At 44.3% G+C, this 16,376-nt stretch overlaps 1 protein-coding gene across 2 annotated transcripts; it reads left to right on the top strand.

Annotated features, from left to right (window-relative positions):
* Nucleotides 1-2,240: 2,240 nt before the first annotated feature.
* Nucleotides 2,241-14,554, top strand: LOC148894686 (uncharacterized). Of its 2 annotated transcripts, XM_089003077.1 has the most exons (4): nt 2,241-2,782; nt 3,709-3,821; nt 11,681-11,769; nt 11,863-12,476. In XM_089003077.1, exons 2-4 carry the CDS (start codon nt 3,803-3,805, stop codon nt 12,091-12,093), a joined length of 339 nt encoding a protein of 112 aa, XP_088859203.1. In that variant the 5' UTR covers nt 2,241-2,782; nt 3,709-3,802; the 3' UTR covers nt 12,094-12,476. The 2 variants fall into 2 exon arrangements, 1 of the variants encoding a protein (XP_088859203.1); XR_016115834.1 differs by lacking the exons at nt 11,681-11,769; nt 11,863-12,476 and adding an exon at nt 12,779-14,554 and having other exon boundaries at nt 2,241-3,821.
* The last annotated feature ends 1,822 nt before the right edge of the window (nt 14,555-16,376 follow it).

Here is a 16,376-nt window from a genome sequence, read left to right as displayed (position 1 = left end):
TAAGAAGAAAGGAGCATCAGCGCAGAGCGCCGATGCGTATGTGGGACTGTTGCAGCTTGGAATTGAAGCAGATTTATGTGGGACAAGAGATGTGAGACAATCTCTTTTCGTCAATGGATGCTACAGCTGCGTGTTTGCTTTCAACATTTAGCTTGTAGTCGACGTGCACATTCCACCATGATGTCCCTGATCCACTGGTGGAAAGACGCTTTGATCGTCTCCTCTTTCATCTAGGACTGCGTCATGTCATCACAAAGAGGGTACAGCAAGTCTTGAAGAATGAATGACTGTCTGTGTCTTTGTTTTGTCATGTTGTCTTTGTGTTGTCATATTATTTGTTATTTAGTTTTTTTTTTTGTTGTTGTTCTTTTGACTTCAAGACGGCGCCGCGAGAGTGGCTGCCTTTCCAGCAGCTCATGTATTTCTTTTTTCTACTTTCATTCCTTTCATCACTTTGCTGCTATGAAATGTAAATTTCTCCACCGTCAGACTAATAAAGGCAAATCCAATCCAATACCTCGAGGAGGTTCCTCACCAAGCAGGATCAGGCACGGCTCTGCCACCTCTCTGTAATCTGCCCTAGGACTTGCTTAATCAAGGAAATTGCTTAAGACAGCAATTATGCTTGTCTTCTTCTGTTCCTTGTTCAACTACGCCCAGAACTCTTGGGCAGTCCTTAACCAACTTGTCCCACTTCTCTTTCATTGCTGAACATTGGGTTGTCAGGACTCTTGACCTGGTTAAACACAGCCTCCCATACACTTCCAATTACCTCGAATATGTCATGGCGACAAGCTAAATAGAATACCTTTTTGCCTCGTTTTTCTTCAATAAGCTTCACTGCACCCTTGTTGATGCCACTGTTGCTTGCTGTGGTATCAAAACTAATTGATTGAAGTCATGAAAGGAATGAAAGTAAAAAAACAAAATACATGAGTGATGGAGAATAATAATTTATCATGTTTAAAAGTGCCGTGCTTTGCTGACCAACTAAACAATGGACCTACAGTCAAAATCGCAGATGGCCACAGTAAATCTGAGTGAAACAGACACAGCAAGGTGAACTGTCGTCTCCATAGATTCTAGAAGGTCCGGCCTTGCACAGAATTTAGGGCTTTAGATACTCCTTTTTCACCAAAGTTATTTACGGCTTAAACGTCCTGCACAAGCGCCAAATTACAAACTTATCAGTTCTTGGAAAAGACAACCAATTAAAATGTCTTATGTTTTACTGATTGCAGCTGTTGGTGCTCAGAACGCCCAGAGGTGTGGCATTATAATAAAGAAAACTATGTTTACTAACATATCACTGTAATTTACATATACTCTCAATAAATAGGCAGGCAATAAATTGGCAGAGGGGCGCAGAATTCAGACGTATGTCATCTGATGACTGCGTCTCCTGCCGGCAGTGGGGACAATCTTTCTGGTTCTGAGTCTCTGTCCACAGTGTCTGACTGTCATATCTCTGACATTTTTGGGGGCTCGTCCGGAATGGCAACGCGTCTCCTACGGTGAGCGGTCTACGGCGACTGTCAAGAACCGGTGCACCGGCAAAGCCAACAATATTTCGAGAGGACCTCCTTTTCTTGGGGGCAGAAGCCAGGCCTGCTCGCCGGGTGAGACGCAAACGCCATCCCAACGAACCTGGGCGGGCTCGGGACCGGAAGGATCGTCTCCAAAAATTGAGGTCAGTCTGATAAACGATAGTACAAGCCTATTTGTTTAGGTCTTGGAAGATTTTGGACAGTACAAGCCTATTTGTTTTGGTCTTGGAAGATAGAGAACGTTCTAAAGGGCCAGTGCGCCATGGAAAAAAAACGTACGGAAGGTCAGTCGGATACTGATTTTGGATAGTACAAGCCTATTTGTTTGGGTCTTGGAAGATTTTGGATAGTACAAGCCTATTTGTTTGTGTCTTGGAAGATTGGATAGTACAGCCTTTTCAAGGTCTGGAAGAATGAAAAGCCTCGAAAAAAATTAAGCTAGTTTATGTGGTAGTGAGAGTGCTGAACTGAGCTTAGTTTTTGGGTGCACAAGGACTGATCATCCTTGTGGCTGTATGTCTGTGCCTGTGTACTGTGTGCCTGTGTGAGTCAATGTGTGAGCATGCGGGTCTGTGAGTCAAGCTTGCGAGCTTGACTATGTCGAGGGGTTGTTTCGGGCGTGACCGCATCTGAGTGTGATTGGAATTGCGATAACGTTTCGTAATTCATATAATATACAGTGGGATTCAAACAGCAGACTTTTGTGGATGCAGTATGCAAGTTCTCCTCACCCTTTTGGGGGTTGAAGAAGGAGAAACCACAAATGTAAATTTGAATTGCTGTCCTACTGAACGAACCCAGTTATAGAGTCCGCCCTATGCGGTGAAGAACTGGACCAAATTCATAGAAGCGATAAAAAAAAGAGAGAGAGAAGGGGGATGTGGCGAAAATTGAACGCTAATAATTCGCTCTGCTTCGATAGTATTAATGAAAATTTAATTCGGCGCCGGCACCTAAATATTTTATTTCGAAAAAACACGCCGGAACGAGATTGCGATTTCATGTAATTTACAGTAAAGTCGAGGCACTAAAATGCCTCCGCGAAAGTCTTCCCGTTTTTTGGAAACGAGTTAAATCAAATTAGTTGCCAGTCTGCCTCGATGAAGAAGAATTTGTTGGAAAAAAGAATTGGTTGATATAGACGTTGAAGGATCGACACTGTTTGTTCAAGTAAATATTTACGACGCCGAAAGGGAAAAAAATAGATGGACCACACAAGAAAAAGTTGGAAAAAGGTAGCGCGATGCGTGTTCCGGCCCGCAGATCTCAGGCAGTATTTAGGGGCGCCCCGAATGTATAAAATGTTGACAACACACTTGTTTCTGCTTTGGACGGACGAAGTGTTGGAATGTGGTCAGTCCTACTCGGACATTCGAAATCAATCTGCCTTCGATCTGAGGTGCCGAAATAAGGTTGATGAATTAATGCTCGTCGATGGCAAACACTAAATCGATAATGCGATATAATTATGCCTATAAAAAGAGAGTAACTTTACTCTGAAAGAGATGTTGGCGGAACTAATACGTTATTAAAATATAAAGATTGGGAAAAAAGAAAATTTAGCATATTATGGCCGTATGGTTGTAAGCAAAGAGAAGTGCCCGAAGGCAAGAAAACTGCCAAAATTATTTTGAAACGGACACGGACCGCATTTTCGCACAGAGAGAAATGCGGGTTGGGTCCAAAAAAGTCCCAAAGTATTTGGTTTCAGACTTCAGAGGGTAACGTGAGTTAGAATTTTACATTTTACATCAGGAAAGAGAGAGACAAAAATCATATTAGTGATGGATGGCATTCTATTGGAATACGTGTTGTATGGAATTGTGATTGATATTGATACATTTAGAAGGATTATGATGGTTCGAGAAAATATGCTAGATATGAAGTAAACAATACGATGAATAATTAGAAATTATTTTTGGGTATGCGGGAAGGCATGTTATTTTGCTCGTTTAATCTGGAATGTTTTTGTGTACTGTTGATTTTTGACTGCCTTGCTTGGGCAGCTAATATAGCAAAAAAAGACAAGGTCTATTATTCATCATTGCCTCAGTGGGAAGAAATGTGAGGACGTGATGCTTTGGTAAAGTGAAAGTTTAAAAACAATGATGTTTTGAGGTTTGAATTAACTTGTTGCATTTTTTCCCCCTTTCGATCACAGGGGATAGAGAGAAGCGGTGTTGACCACTTTTTCCGCATACGTTTTGTTTTGAGGCAGTTGTGAGATAGCATTTGTTCTCGAGTGGTGAGTACTGATGGTTCTGGAAATAAAAGGTGAGCTGTGTCGACGATATAATACGTGCGTATGTTGCGCTCTCCACTATAGTAAGGGAGATACGGTGTTGTGGGATCCAGAAAAAAACCACAAGACAAGCAATGTGATACGTCTTGACTCAACAGTGGTTTACTTCGAATGCCCCGATCTAATGCAAACGTACGCGCACAACAATTTCCGGTCCAACGATCTAAATCGGTCCGACACGAAACATGAACCGAAGCAGGCGTTCCATGTTTAAATAAACATTTTCGATATATATCATTTGTAAACCAATAGAACTACGCGAATGTAACCAAAATAGGAAATACGATAATTTACAACCTGTCACATACTCCCCCTCAAAATAGATGTTGTCCCCAACATATGTACTAGTAAATACATAAATACGCTGGACGACGTGCCCAAAACAATGACGCACGGTATTATGAACTGCATCCAAATATGAACTATAATAATGAACAGTTTACAGACTGGAACTCTTTTCATACATTCTATTTACATTATAACAATCAACAATTCACAGACTGGAACTCTTTTCATACATTCCGTTTTACTTATACAGGGCTCATCGGGGTCTTCTTGTTTCCATCTCACTGTTCTATTAAACCGAAGTGTCGATTAACCATTTCTGTAGTATTTCATGGCATAATAGGGGTGTGCGCCATACATCCAAGGCATTGTCTGTTCACCATGATATGGTACTGTCCCTACATTGTAGCAAGATGGCGAACCAAGGCGATCATACGTGAATACCTTGGGTCTCCTGTGTTCTCGTCGTGGCCGTTGATTTCCCCCAATATCAGGATTACTGGGGGGTGGCTGGGGAAAAGGGGGACACACTGTCACAGGTGGATCATTTTCCGGACCAATGTTGCCCTCCTGAGATTGGTCAACTTCCGCAGCTCCCGGCTCCGTCCCCGGCAGTTCATTCCCCAGTTGATTGTCATCATGGTGGGTTGTCTCCACAAAGCTCACGTCCCGCGGTTCTGGTGAGTCTGGTCGGGTGCTCTGGCGATGCAACACTGGATAATACTCATCCTCCTCATCATCCTCTTCCGGATCCATTTCCGGCATCTTGTTCGGTCGTTGCCGAGTGGACTTTTCCTTGGACTGGGACTGTAGTGAAGTCTCTAATGGCAAATGATCACATGGCAGCAAGAGATTGCGGTGGAGTATCCTAGATCTGCCCTTCCCCCTCTCAGGTTTCGGCTCATAAACTGGAATGTCTTGGCTGACTTGACGAACCACTGTATGAACAACATCCTCCCAGTGGTTTCTCAGTTTGCCTGAACCTCCACGTGGGGTTAAGTTTCGAACCAGAACACGATCACCGGGCAACAGGGTAGAATACTTTAGTTTACTGTCATATAGTCTCTTACTCCTGGCAGCAGCTTTGTTGTTATTTTCTTGCGTGATCGCATACGCTTCCTCCATGCCCTGTTTCCACTTCTTCACATAGTCCTTCTGGTTGGTTTCACCCTGGTTCGAGTCTGGATTCAAACTAAACAACATATCAACTGGCAAACGTGGTGAACGTCCATAAAGTAAGTAAAAAGGTGAGAACCCTGTCACCTCACTTTTGGTACAGTTGTAAGCATAAACGAGTTTGTTTAGTGAGTCTTTCCAGTTACTCTTTTGTTTCTCTGTCAGTGTCTTTAACATCTGGATCAGTGTTCGATTAAATCGTTCAACTTGTCCATTTCCCTGTGGATGGTAGGGGGTTGTCCTTGAACCCGCAACCCCACAATATTCCTTCAGTTGAGCAAAAAGTTGATTTTCAAATTCACCACCCTGATCATGGTGAATTCGAAGGGGGAACCCAAACTTTAAAGCATAGTCATTAAAGATTTTGTCTGCCGCTGTTTTGCCAGCTTTGGACGTTGTAGCATAAACTTGAGCGAAACGTGTAAAATGGTCTACTAGCACAAGCACGTATTCATAACCACCCTTACATTTGTCAAGATGCAAAAAGTCAACGGAGACAAGTTCAAAAGGCTGAGTAGTCACAATATTAGTAAGAGGGGCTCTGGTCTCACGGTTGGGCTTTTTGTGTTTTAGGCACACACACTCTCTCAGTACATAGTCCTCTATTTCTTTTTGCATAAAGGGCCAGTAAAAACGATCCCTTACAAGGGAAAGAGTCCTTTCTACACCATGGTGGCCCATTTCATCATGCAGCTCTTTTAACACTGTCACCTTGTGTTTTTCAGGAAGCAGTAGTTGGGTTCTGTTTGCCGTTTTTCTGTACAAAACACCTCTGTCATTAAAGTGTAGCTTGTCCCATTCCCTCACAAGACAAACAACTTGAGGACAATGCTTTCTTAGTTCAGTACCTAGCGGTTTCGTCTCCGCCAGTTTGTATCTAATAATATGTCCTATAATGGGGTCAGTCTCTTGATCTAGCTTGATCTGTCCAACAGTCAATGGGGCTATCGGTGTGTTTAGTGACACCTCGGCACACATAGCTGAGATTCCCATAGACCAAGCTGCACTAGACTCGTTCTGTTGGTCAACCGCTTGTACGGCAGCACTCACAGCATCATACGACATTTCTTTTGTACATCCTTCCATATATGTTACCATATCAAGGGGCATCCTAGATAAACTGTCTGCATCAACATTTTCCTTACCGGGACGATATTTAACAGTAAAATTAAAATCAGAAAGTTCTGCGACCCACCTGCACCCAGTTGCATTTAACTTAGCAGTCGACAGTACATACGTGAGTGGATTATTGTCACTATACACAGTGAAGAATGGTGCATAGTACAAATAATCACGAAACTTGTCTGTGATCGCCCACTTAAGCGCCAAAAATTCCAACTTGCCCGAGTGTAAATTATAATTCTTCTCAGCTGCAGTTAATGTCCGAGAGCCATAGGCTATCACGCGAAGTTTGCCATTTTGTCTTTGGTACAACACAGCACCTAAACCCCGGTTAGAGGCATCTGTATGCAAAATGAAAGGATGCGCGAAGTCAGGAAAACCTAAAACTGGTGGTTGAACTAAACAGTCTATTAGCTGCTCTAACACTGACTGATGCTCATCACCCCACTCAATACGTGTGTTGGAAGACACACTGTTATGTCTCACTTTCCATTTTTGTCTTTGATGCTGCTGAGTCTCAACATTCAGAGGGGCTTTAAGCAAAGCATACAAGGGACTAGCGATACAAGAGAAATCTTTGATGTATTGCCTATAATAGCTTAATAGTCCCAAAATGGCTCGAAGCTCACCGACAGTGCCTGGCTGCTTGTTTTTCAGGGCACGCACTGCTGCTGTATCTGCCGGGTCCATTCTGCTCCCCTCAGCAGAGACAATCCTGCCGAGGTACCTCACTTCCGGCTTAAAGAGGTCACACTTTCGGGCTTTGAGTTTTATTCCATTTTCCCTGAGACGTCGCAACACTCGTCTGACGTCCTCAACGTGGTTGTCAAATGTCCCGCTGAAAACAAGAATGTCATCAAGATAGGGGACACATATTTCGTCCCGTAACCCCTCCAGACATTGTTCCATACACCGCTGGAACGCTGCTGGTGCATTCATGAGTCCAAACGGAATTCGAATCCATTCATAAAGGCCCCAAGGGGTCACGAAGGCAGTCAGGTGTCGGCTCCCTTTGGACATGAACCCCTGGTGGTATGCTTTGCCTTGGTCCAGCAGCGAGAAGATGGTGTTACCCCCAAGGCTATCCACCACGTCCTGTACCCGTGGGATGGGGTGCCGGTCAGGGTGTGTTTTCCGGTTCAGCTCTCTGTAATCAATACATAAGCGCAGTGTACCATCTTTTTTCCTGACACAGACGACAGGGGATGAGTAGGAGGAAGTGGACTTTTCCACCCACCCCTGCGCTATCAAGTCCTGTAAATAGTCTTTCACCTCTCTGTACATTGGCTTTGGGACAGACATATATGTCTTTGAAACAGGCTCAGTGTCTTTCAACAAAATGTCCATTTGTAGGTTTTCCACACACCCTATGTCGTCGTCCGATTTTGAAAATGATGCCGATTCCTCTCTCAACATCTGCTGAACGGTCTTTCTTTTATCTTCGTCCAAATGAGAAAGGTCAATTGGGGGGTCCCACTGCTCACTGAGAGCGATGGTGGTATTCTGGACATGGACCTCATTGACAACCACTGAAGGAAGGTCCCTTTTAAATATGTTAAGTGGGTAGACAGACCCTACCGACTGCACTGTACCAATAATAGCCTTTACTGGAAACCTAATATCATGATTAGTAGGGTTCTGGACACTAACAACTATCCTAGGGATGGAACCTGCCTTAACTGAGACCAACGAGTCACAAAGCTCGAGGCCATCTGGCCACTGTGGGTTTTCACTTGGCTCAAAAACCAATGTAACATCTTCCTTAAAGGGCTTAGCCTGTACTTTGCATGGAATAATAAGTGAGCTATGCCTGGCTATAGTGAATCTCTCATTTGTTGTTTTTACACGGTACTCATGTGCTTGTCCCAGACTAACTGCTTTTATGAAAGTGGCAGCTTTATTGCGCTTAAGGTGGGGAAAAGCTAGTCTAACCGATTTCAAGAGCTTTTCTGTATCCCCTGTTTGTGACTCATTAGAGAGGCTATCTAACACAAGACGCTCAATGACATTAAACCCTATGATAGGACACTGTTGCTGGTCACCTTTTAGTACTAATACTGGTACAAGTAGCCCTGGATCATTAGCACCAAGTTTAAATGATATCTCAAGCCATCCTACATAAGGCATATCCGTTCCATTAGCTGCCACAATATTGAGAGTGTTATCAGGGTCAATAAGTTCATTCACATTTTTCAATGACACGTCAGGTAAGTTTGTTTGTTTCCATAACTCATCTACAGCACACACCTGGGACCCCGAGTCCCAGAGTGCTTCAACCCTTTTGTTACCCAAAAAGCACCGAATAAGACATTTCTTTCCCACTAACTCCCTGACCGAAGGTAATTTGCCACACTGGTTCTTATCTGTACGCTCGACAAATGACTGCTTATGTCTCTTCTGAACGGGGCCACGTGTGTGGGGCTTACATTCCATTTTCATAGCACCACTGTAACACTGGGACCTATCTGTCTCTGTGGTCACACCATGTCCCACTGGAGTAACCCTTTCTAGTTTAAAGCATGGTTCCTAGCTGAGTTCTGTGCTTTGCAGCCTGCTCTGAAATGTTCACTACTTCCACATTTAAAACAGTGCTGACAATATTCTTCACCTGTCTGAATACAAGAATAACACCCGGGCTGAGGGCGACGGGGCATGTAGTACTGCGGAGGGGCGAACCGCTGCTGGAACTGTGCTGCCCCCCTCATCGGCCTGGGCCCTGGTGCTGGGTGGTACTGCTGAAGAGCTGATGGGGAGTGCTGGGTGTAGTAGTGCCTGGCTGGTGGATCTACCTGATATTGTGAAGGCGACCTGTTCAGGGTAGTGGTCAGGCAGGCGTTCAGGTCCTCCGCTGGTGGGCTGAGAAGTGGCTGTTGGTTTCTGAATAGCCTCTTTGATCTGGGACACTTCTGCACGCAGCTCTTTTAACAGCATCATCTCTGACCTCATCTCTTTGATCTCTGAAAGGAGTTCATTCGGCACAGTAACAGTATTCTGCTTTAAGACTGTCTTCTTCCCAATCGGGACTGGTGTGTCATCTACCTGGACAGTGTTCAGCGTTGTCACCCGTGCAGCAGCATTTTTCTTTTTTTCCTGTCGCTCTTTTTCATTTGCACATGCCATGTTTAGTTTTTCTAACAGTACTTCATCTGATGTGGTGGTTAGCAGGAGGAAAGGTTGCATGTCACTCTTTACATTGTCACTCTGTAACCCCGTCAGAACTGTGTGCAGGAATAAACTCTGGACCAACGTGGGATCATACTTCACCCCTGATTCAGCTTCTTGAGATGCAAAAAGAATCCTTTGACGAAGATCCATTGCACGCAGTAGAAATTTCTGTGGGGACTCTTTATTAGTCTGCACTTCCGATGAGAGCTGCTTGTACAACTCAGTGGCTCCTCTCTCTTGATAGTGAGATCGGAGAATCCTTCGTAAAGAAGTTAGGGTAAGATTTTCTTTCCCTTCGAGGTAGCTTCTCAACTGCAGACCTTGTGTTATGGCACGAACCACTGCATCGATGATCTCATCCCCCTGGTAGCCTTTACTGAGCCCACTTTCTATCTGTCTGACCAAATTAGGAAATGTGAGTTTATCTTTTTGTCCGAGTTCACCTATTTGTCCAGATATTTTGAAATCTTTGCGCCAGGGGGCAGTGTCTGGGGGCACTATGCTTCTCTTTCGCACTGCATCCCGACCTTTTTCACTTGGTTTGGCTATTCCTGGTTCAAAATCTTTTATACTTTCAATCAAGTCCTTTATACGTAGCAAATCTGACATTCCTCCATCTTCTAGCTCTAATTCAGCTCTTTCAATGTAGGTTGACACAATATTAATTAGTTGGCCTCGAGTCTTTCCTGTAAGTTGCTCTCTTTCCAGTCCAGATATTTGGATTTCAGCACATAACTCTGACAACTGTTGAAAATTCAGTCCAAATAACTTGCCTTTGATGTCCAACTGTAATTCCTCTAACGCCATTTTCGAGAGGGTAGACGCAGTTCAGCTGGCCGGATTCACTTCAAAGTCTTCCAGTGCCCTCTAGTGGTGGCTGTACGCACAGAGATGCAACTAGAGCACATGTAGAAACAAACCAGTAAACGGCGACGCCACTCCGACTGGGTTGATTGGGGATATTCGGCGCGAGCTTCTACCCACGGCGAGTAGACAACACTCGAACGCAAATATCCCAGCGGTGCCTCCAAAATGTTGCGCTCTCCACTATAGTAAGGGAGATACGGTGTTGTGGGATCCAGAAAAAAACCACAAGACAAGCAATGTGATACGTCTTGACTCAACAGTGGTTTACTTCGAATGCCCCGATCTAATGCAAACGTACGCGCACAACAATTTCCGGTCCAACGATCTAAATCGGTCCGACACGAAACATGAACCGAAGCAGGCGTTCCATGTTTAAATAAACATTTTCGATATATATCATTTGTAAACCAATAGAACTACGCGAATGTAACCAAAATAGGAAATACGATAATTTACAACCTGTCACACGTACATCTAGACTGAACGGAATTAGATTAGAAATAAGGAGTTGATGGGTTAAACCTGTAGGCAAGAATACTTGAGCTCACCAAAAATGTGATATAAGGTCTAGCACAATTGTTAACACTGTTGTGAGGGTTGAGGATATTGATTGGATTAAGAAAAGAAGAATTTACACGGCGTTTGTTAACAAAATACTCTAATCAATGTGTGAGGCTGCTCCTCATGCAGTCATAAATCACAAGAAGGGGAGGATGACAAACATTCAAGCGCGACAAGCTGTTCACCAAAAAATTGACCAAATTGAAAAAGAAGATCAAAATGTTTTAAGAGGTGACAAGATATGTTCAACAGATATTAAACATACAAGTATTAAGATGAGAAAACTAAGATGCCGTAGTTATTTCCTTCACATTAAATCAGGAAGTTGTCTTTTATGGCAAAAGAGCAAGATTTGGTTTTCTCTGTGAGTGGTTCCTTATCAGGGCGGCCTGTCACTGTGTTCAAAATTCCTGTCACAAAAACATACAAAAACATACACAAAAACAACTGTCAAGAGTACAAGACTCCCCATTGTGGGGTGAAAGTGAAACAAACAGTGTGCATTCCCATGCAGTATGTTAGTTTGAAACTATCTGACTGAGCTAAGACACTGATGAAGGAAACAATTAAAGCTTGATTAATTTGAGCAAATTAATACGACATAATGGCATCAATGGCCAAGAGATCCCACCAGCGCCTGTACTTCCTCCGCAAGCTCAAAAGAGTTGGAGCCCCGACCCCCATCACGACCTCCTTCTACCGCGGTACCATCGAGAGCATCCTGACCAGCTGTATCACCGTGTGGTACGGCGCCTGCACCGTGTCCTGCCGTAAGACTCTGCAGCGCATCGTGAGGACAGCTGAGAAGATCATCGGTGTCTCTCTCCCCCCCTTCAGGACATCTACAACACCCGCCTCACCCGCAGAGCCATCCGGATCGCTGGCGATCCCACACACCCCTCCCACAGCCTCTTCAGCCTGCTGCCATCGGGTAGGAGACTGCGGAGTCTCCGAGCCAAGACCAGCAGGCTCAAGGACAGTTTCTGCCACCAGGCAGTCCGGAGACTCAACTCCCTCCCAGCCCTGCCCAGCCTGCCCCTTCCCACTGCCACAATCACCGAACTCTGAGTACACGCTACATGCTGTACGATCACCCTGAACTCTATTTTTTGTTCGTTCTCATTTTTTTTTCCTGCAAGACCTCACTTCAACCGTTTCTTGTTGTTTGTTTTTGCATTACTACATTACGTCACTTTATATACGTCACTTCCTCACTTTACATATGTCACTACCTCACTTTACATACGTCACTGCCTCACTTTCCAGACGACACTACCTCACTTTACATACAGAAATTACATGTATTGTCTGTTGTCAATTGTATGTCTTTTTAGCCACGTTATAAGTGCCTTGCATGTCTTGCACGCTGGGTCCGAGAGGACATTAATTTCATCTGTGCTGTATGTCATGCATATTAGCATATTTGACAATAAAGCTGACTTTGACTTTGACTTTGACTTTGATAAACGTGATAAAAGCATGATCCTTTGTTCTGTAACAGATGGAACTGGCTCGGCGATTGATAAAAAGAAAGAAAACAGTAAGGAAGAATTAATAATGATACCAATTATATTTTCGAACTGGTAACTGCTACGCGATTGTGGGATCAGATTCAGCCTTTATAAACTTGATTCAATTATTGAAATTATGGAAATTATGGAAATAGTTAATGTGTGGCCACCGTACTTGATTTGTAAAGTGCAAAGTGATGTTTGAGAAATGCCAACTCAATTCTATCTCTCCTCCACCTCAGATGGCGCTACCTGACAAATTCATTTTTGAATGTTACTTTATGTGCAGCGATCCCGAATCAAGGCCGAGAAGGTGACTGGGAATGTCCAGACTACAAATCGACTTGTCACATTTTTGAGAAGACAAGATAGAAACGTCTTTGGTTGCGCCGCACACATTCAGGGAATTTGCGGGAAGCTATGCTCCTCTAATTAAGAAAAAACTAACAAACAAAAAATCTGACCGAATGTAAATTAATGTGTCCAGGTTCCAGCACGGCTGGCCCATCCCTCTAGCTCCACTTCGAAATTATGGCCGGCTGGCCACAAAGGCTTGACCAAGGCGGCATGGCTGTGGGGCGGTAGGATGAGTGCCTGAAGGCGTGTGCGAGGAAATCTCTGCAATCAAGCTGGCTGTTCAAATTGTGGTGACGTGAAAGAAATGGACTCTGAATGCACAGCCACTTGCATCCACCCGTTCAGACAAGCTCCACGATGTCCACAGCACTGTCAAGCCGCAAAGCCAAGACATCCCACCTGCTCCCTGGGATATAAACTCAACTGCAAATGCTTGCTGATGGCCTTACAGAAATGAACTTGAGAAAGCTGAAACACATTTGCTGCCACCCATTCAGCGATCAAGCCACAAAGCCAAGAGACATCCCACCTGCTCCCTGGGATGGAACCTCAACTGAAAGTGCTTGCTGCTGGCATCACAGAACTGAACCTGAGAAAGCTGAAGCATGATTTGCTGCAGAAATGGACTCTGAATGAACAATGTCTCACAATGCAACTCCACTGCAACCACTGAACTCCTGCAACAGTACTGGCTTTGATCCCTTGATTTCCTCCACATGACCCGACCGACCTCATGATAATCACCCCACTTCACAATGCCTTTGACACATTCGAAAACGAGATTGATCCCTATTCCAATTTCCATAGGTGCATGGAGGATGTGGCAGCCGTGTGGACCTGCCAGGAAGCTCATTGATTGGTATTGTGGAACCGGAACACACATTTTTCTCGTACTGAAATTGGTAGTGTACGATATCCCAAAAAAATGTTAATTGTTAGAAATGCCTCGTGAGCTGTGTCTCAATAGTATGAAAAGCTGTTTTTCGCAAACGTTTTGGGGAAAAATTGCTAATTTAAATAAATTTTTCCTGAAGTGAAATTTTGACTGACAATTTCAGACATTATACGTTCATACGTGGACATTTCCCATTCACTCATCTTGGTGTGAAGATGGGATTTTTCTAGCTGCATGATAGGACATTTTGTTGCTTGGAAGCAACTCTGTGGCCAATTTGACCTTTCTTTATTTTACGATCCCAAATGGAAAGAAAAATTCCAATTCGTATGGTTTTTGGGGGTTTACACGATACCCTCGTGCAAACTGACTAATTGGAGGTGCTTTATTTGGTTGTTTTGTTAAAATGCCTCAACTTCTGCTCTTTTTCAGAAAGGAGTGGGGGGAGAGATCGACAACATTTTGACCGACACTAACCGGCCTCAGGCCTAGGGGGTACCTGAGTCGGTTCAAACGCGTCACAGGCAGGTAGCACTGTGAACGACGAGGAAAGACGACACGAGACAACCGTGTTAATCAGCTTCACACAACGGCATTTATGACCACTCATCAAAACATCAATTCAGCAATTTCAATATCAGAATACATTCATGTGTAGATCTATACATTCAACATCTATACATTGTATATATCCTCCACATTCGCACATGCTTATGCACGTCTGCCCGCTCGTGTGTGTTGTACTGGGAACTACAATTGACATCCAAAAATCCACATCCTCCTCAGCCACAGACTTGTCCCCCTGCCATATGGTGGAAACCACGTCTGGGGGCAAAGTTTCAGTGTACTCCTCTGTGTGTCCCTCCAGCTTAACTGGATAACGCGACAATGTGTCGGCGTCAGCATTCGCCTTGCCTGGCCTGTACTTTATTGTGAAGTGAAAATCCGCCAATTCACCCACCCAGCGATGTCCGGCAGCATTGAGTTTGGCCGTGCTTAGAACGTACGCGAGAGGGTTATTGTCCGTGTACACAGTGAATGTGGGTGCATAGTAGAGATAATCTCGAAATTTGTCGCAGATTGCCCACTTCAACGCCAGAAACTCAAGCTTTCCAGAATGGAGATGATAATTTTTCTCTGAAGGTGAGAGTGTTCTGGATCCATAAGCAACAACGCGAAGTTTATCTCCCTGCTGCTGATAAAGCACAGCCTGAGCCGGTTACAATTGCGTCACAGGCAGGTAGCACTGTGAACGACAAGGAAAGACGACACGAGACAACCGTGTTAATCAGCTTCACACAACATTTATGACACTTCCTCATCAAAACATCAATTCAGCAATTTCAATATCAGAACATTCATGTGTAGATCTATACATTCAACATCTATACATTGTATATATCCTCCACATTCGCAATGCTTATGCACGTCTGCCCGCTCGTGTGTGTTGCAATTTCAATATCAGAATACATTCATGTGTAGATCTATACATTCAACATCTATACATTGTATATATCCTCCACATTCGCACATGCTTATGCACGTCTGCCCGCTCGTGTGTGTTGTACTGGGAACTACAATTGACATCCAAAAATCCAAATTCATCAAAGCCACAAAATATTCATCAAAGCCACAAACAAGGTTTCATATCTAGCATCGCCCAATAAGTCTCCAATTACTTTAACATCTTGAGAATGTCTAACACTTATTATTTTGAATACCTGTGAACGACGAGGAAAGACGACACGAGACAACCGTGTTAATCAGCTTCACACAACGGCATTTATGACAACTGCGCATGCGTGAGCTGAGCCTACATCGCCTTCCTCTGTTCCATTCACAGGCGCGTATCGCCCTCTCCTGACTTGGTAGTCTAATCGACTAACATACAATAACAGAGGTCGTTTCTAACCCCCTACACTCTCCCCTGTTTTAAAAGATGTACCCCGACATCTTGACTATACCAACAAGTAGTCAAGTACCAGTAGAAGCACAGTCATCTATCTGGTCTCCGTAGGGTGGTGTCAATCACCTTCTACTGCAACTACATTCAAGTCCATACCGTCGGGGTAGAGTAGCAATAGTGTTCAGGTCGCACTAGATAATGAGTCGTGGGGTAAGGCATGCAAGTATACAACACATTTACCCCAGGTCTCCAAGCCGGGTATGATGGATGACCCAAGTGTTCATATGTAAATATCTCTCTGGGTCTTAGAGTACGAGTAGACCTTCGTGGCAGCGATTCCATTCCACTTTGTGACGCGGTGTCCAATTCCACCAACTCCGCCGGCGCTCCTGCATCACCCTCATTATCATCCATTACAAGTTGTTCCGAGCTTCCTGCATCACCCTCATTATCATCCATTACAAGTTGTTCCGGGCTTCCCTCAGCAGGCAGGCTGTCAGCTGGTGTTGGTTTTGGTAATGATGCTGGTACGACCAGTGGAAACGCTTCCTCTAGCTGCTGCCCATCCTCTGGTTCCGTAGTTTGTGCCTGGGCGTGGAATTCTGATGCCACAGCTCTTAAATTGTGCGGTTCAGGTTGAGACACCTGATGACTGCCTGTCCTCCTTGTATACACAGGTAAC

The sequence above is a fragment of the Hippocampus bargibanti genome, linkage group LG08 (assembly GCF_051943395.1).
Source record: "Hippocampus bargibanti isolate YZ-2025 linkage group LG08, ASM5194339v1, whole genome shotgun sequence".
NCBI lineage: Eukaryota > Metazoa > Chordata > Actinopteri > Syngnathiformes > Syngnathidae > Hippocampus > Hippocampus bargibanti.
This window is presented reverse-complemented; position numbering and strand designations above follow the sequence as displayed.

Bases quoted from the DNA above. Each gene is read 5' to 3' on its own strand.
- LOC148894686 (XM_089003077.1), top strand. The intron at 11,770-11,862 runs GTACGGCGCCTG...CCCCCCCTTCAG, and splicing joins ACCAGCTGTATCACCGTGTG to GACATCTACAACACCCGCCT.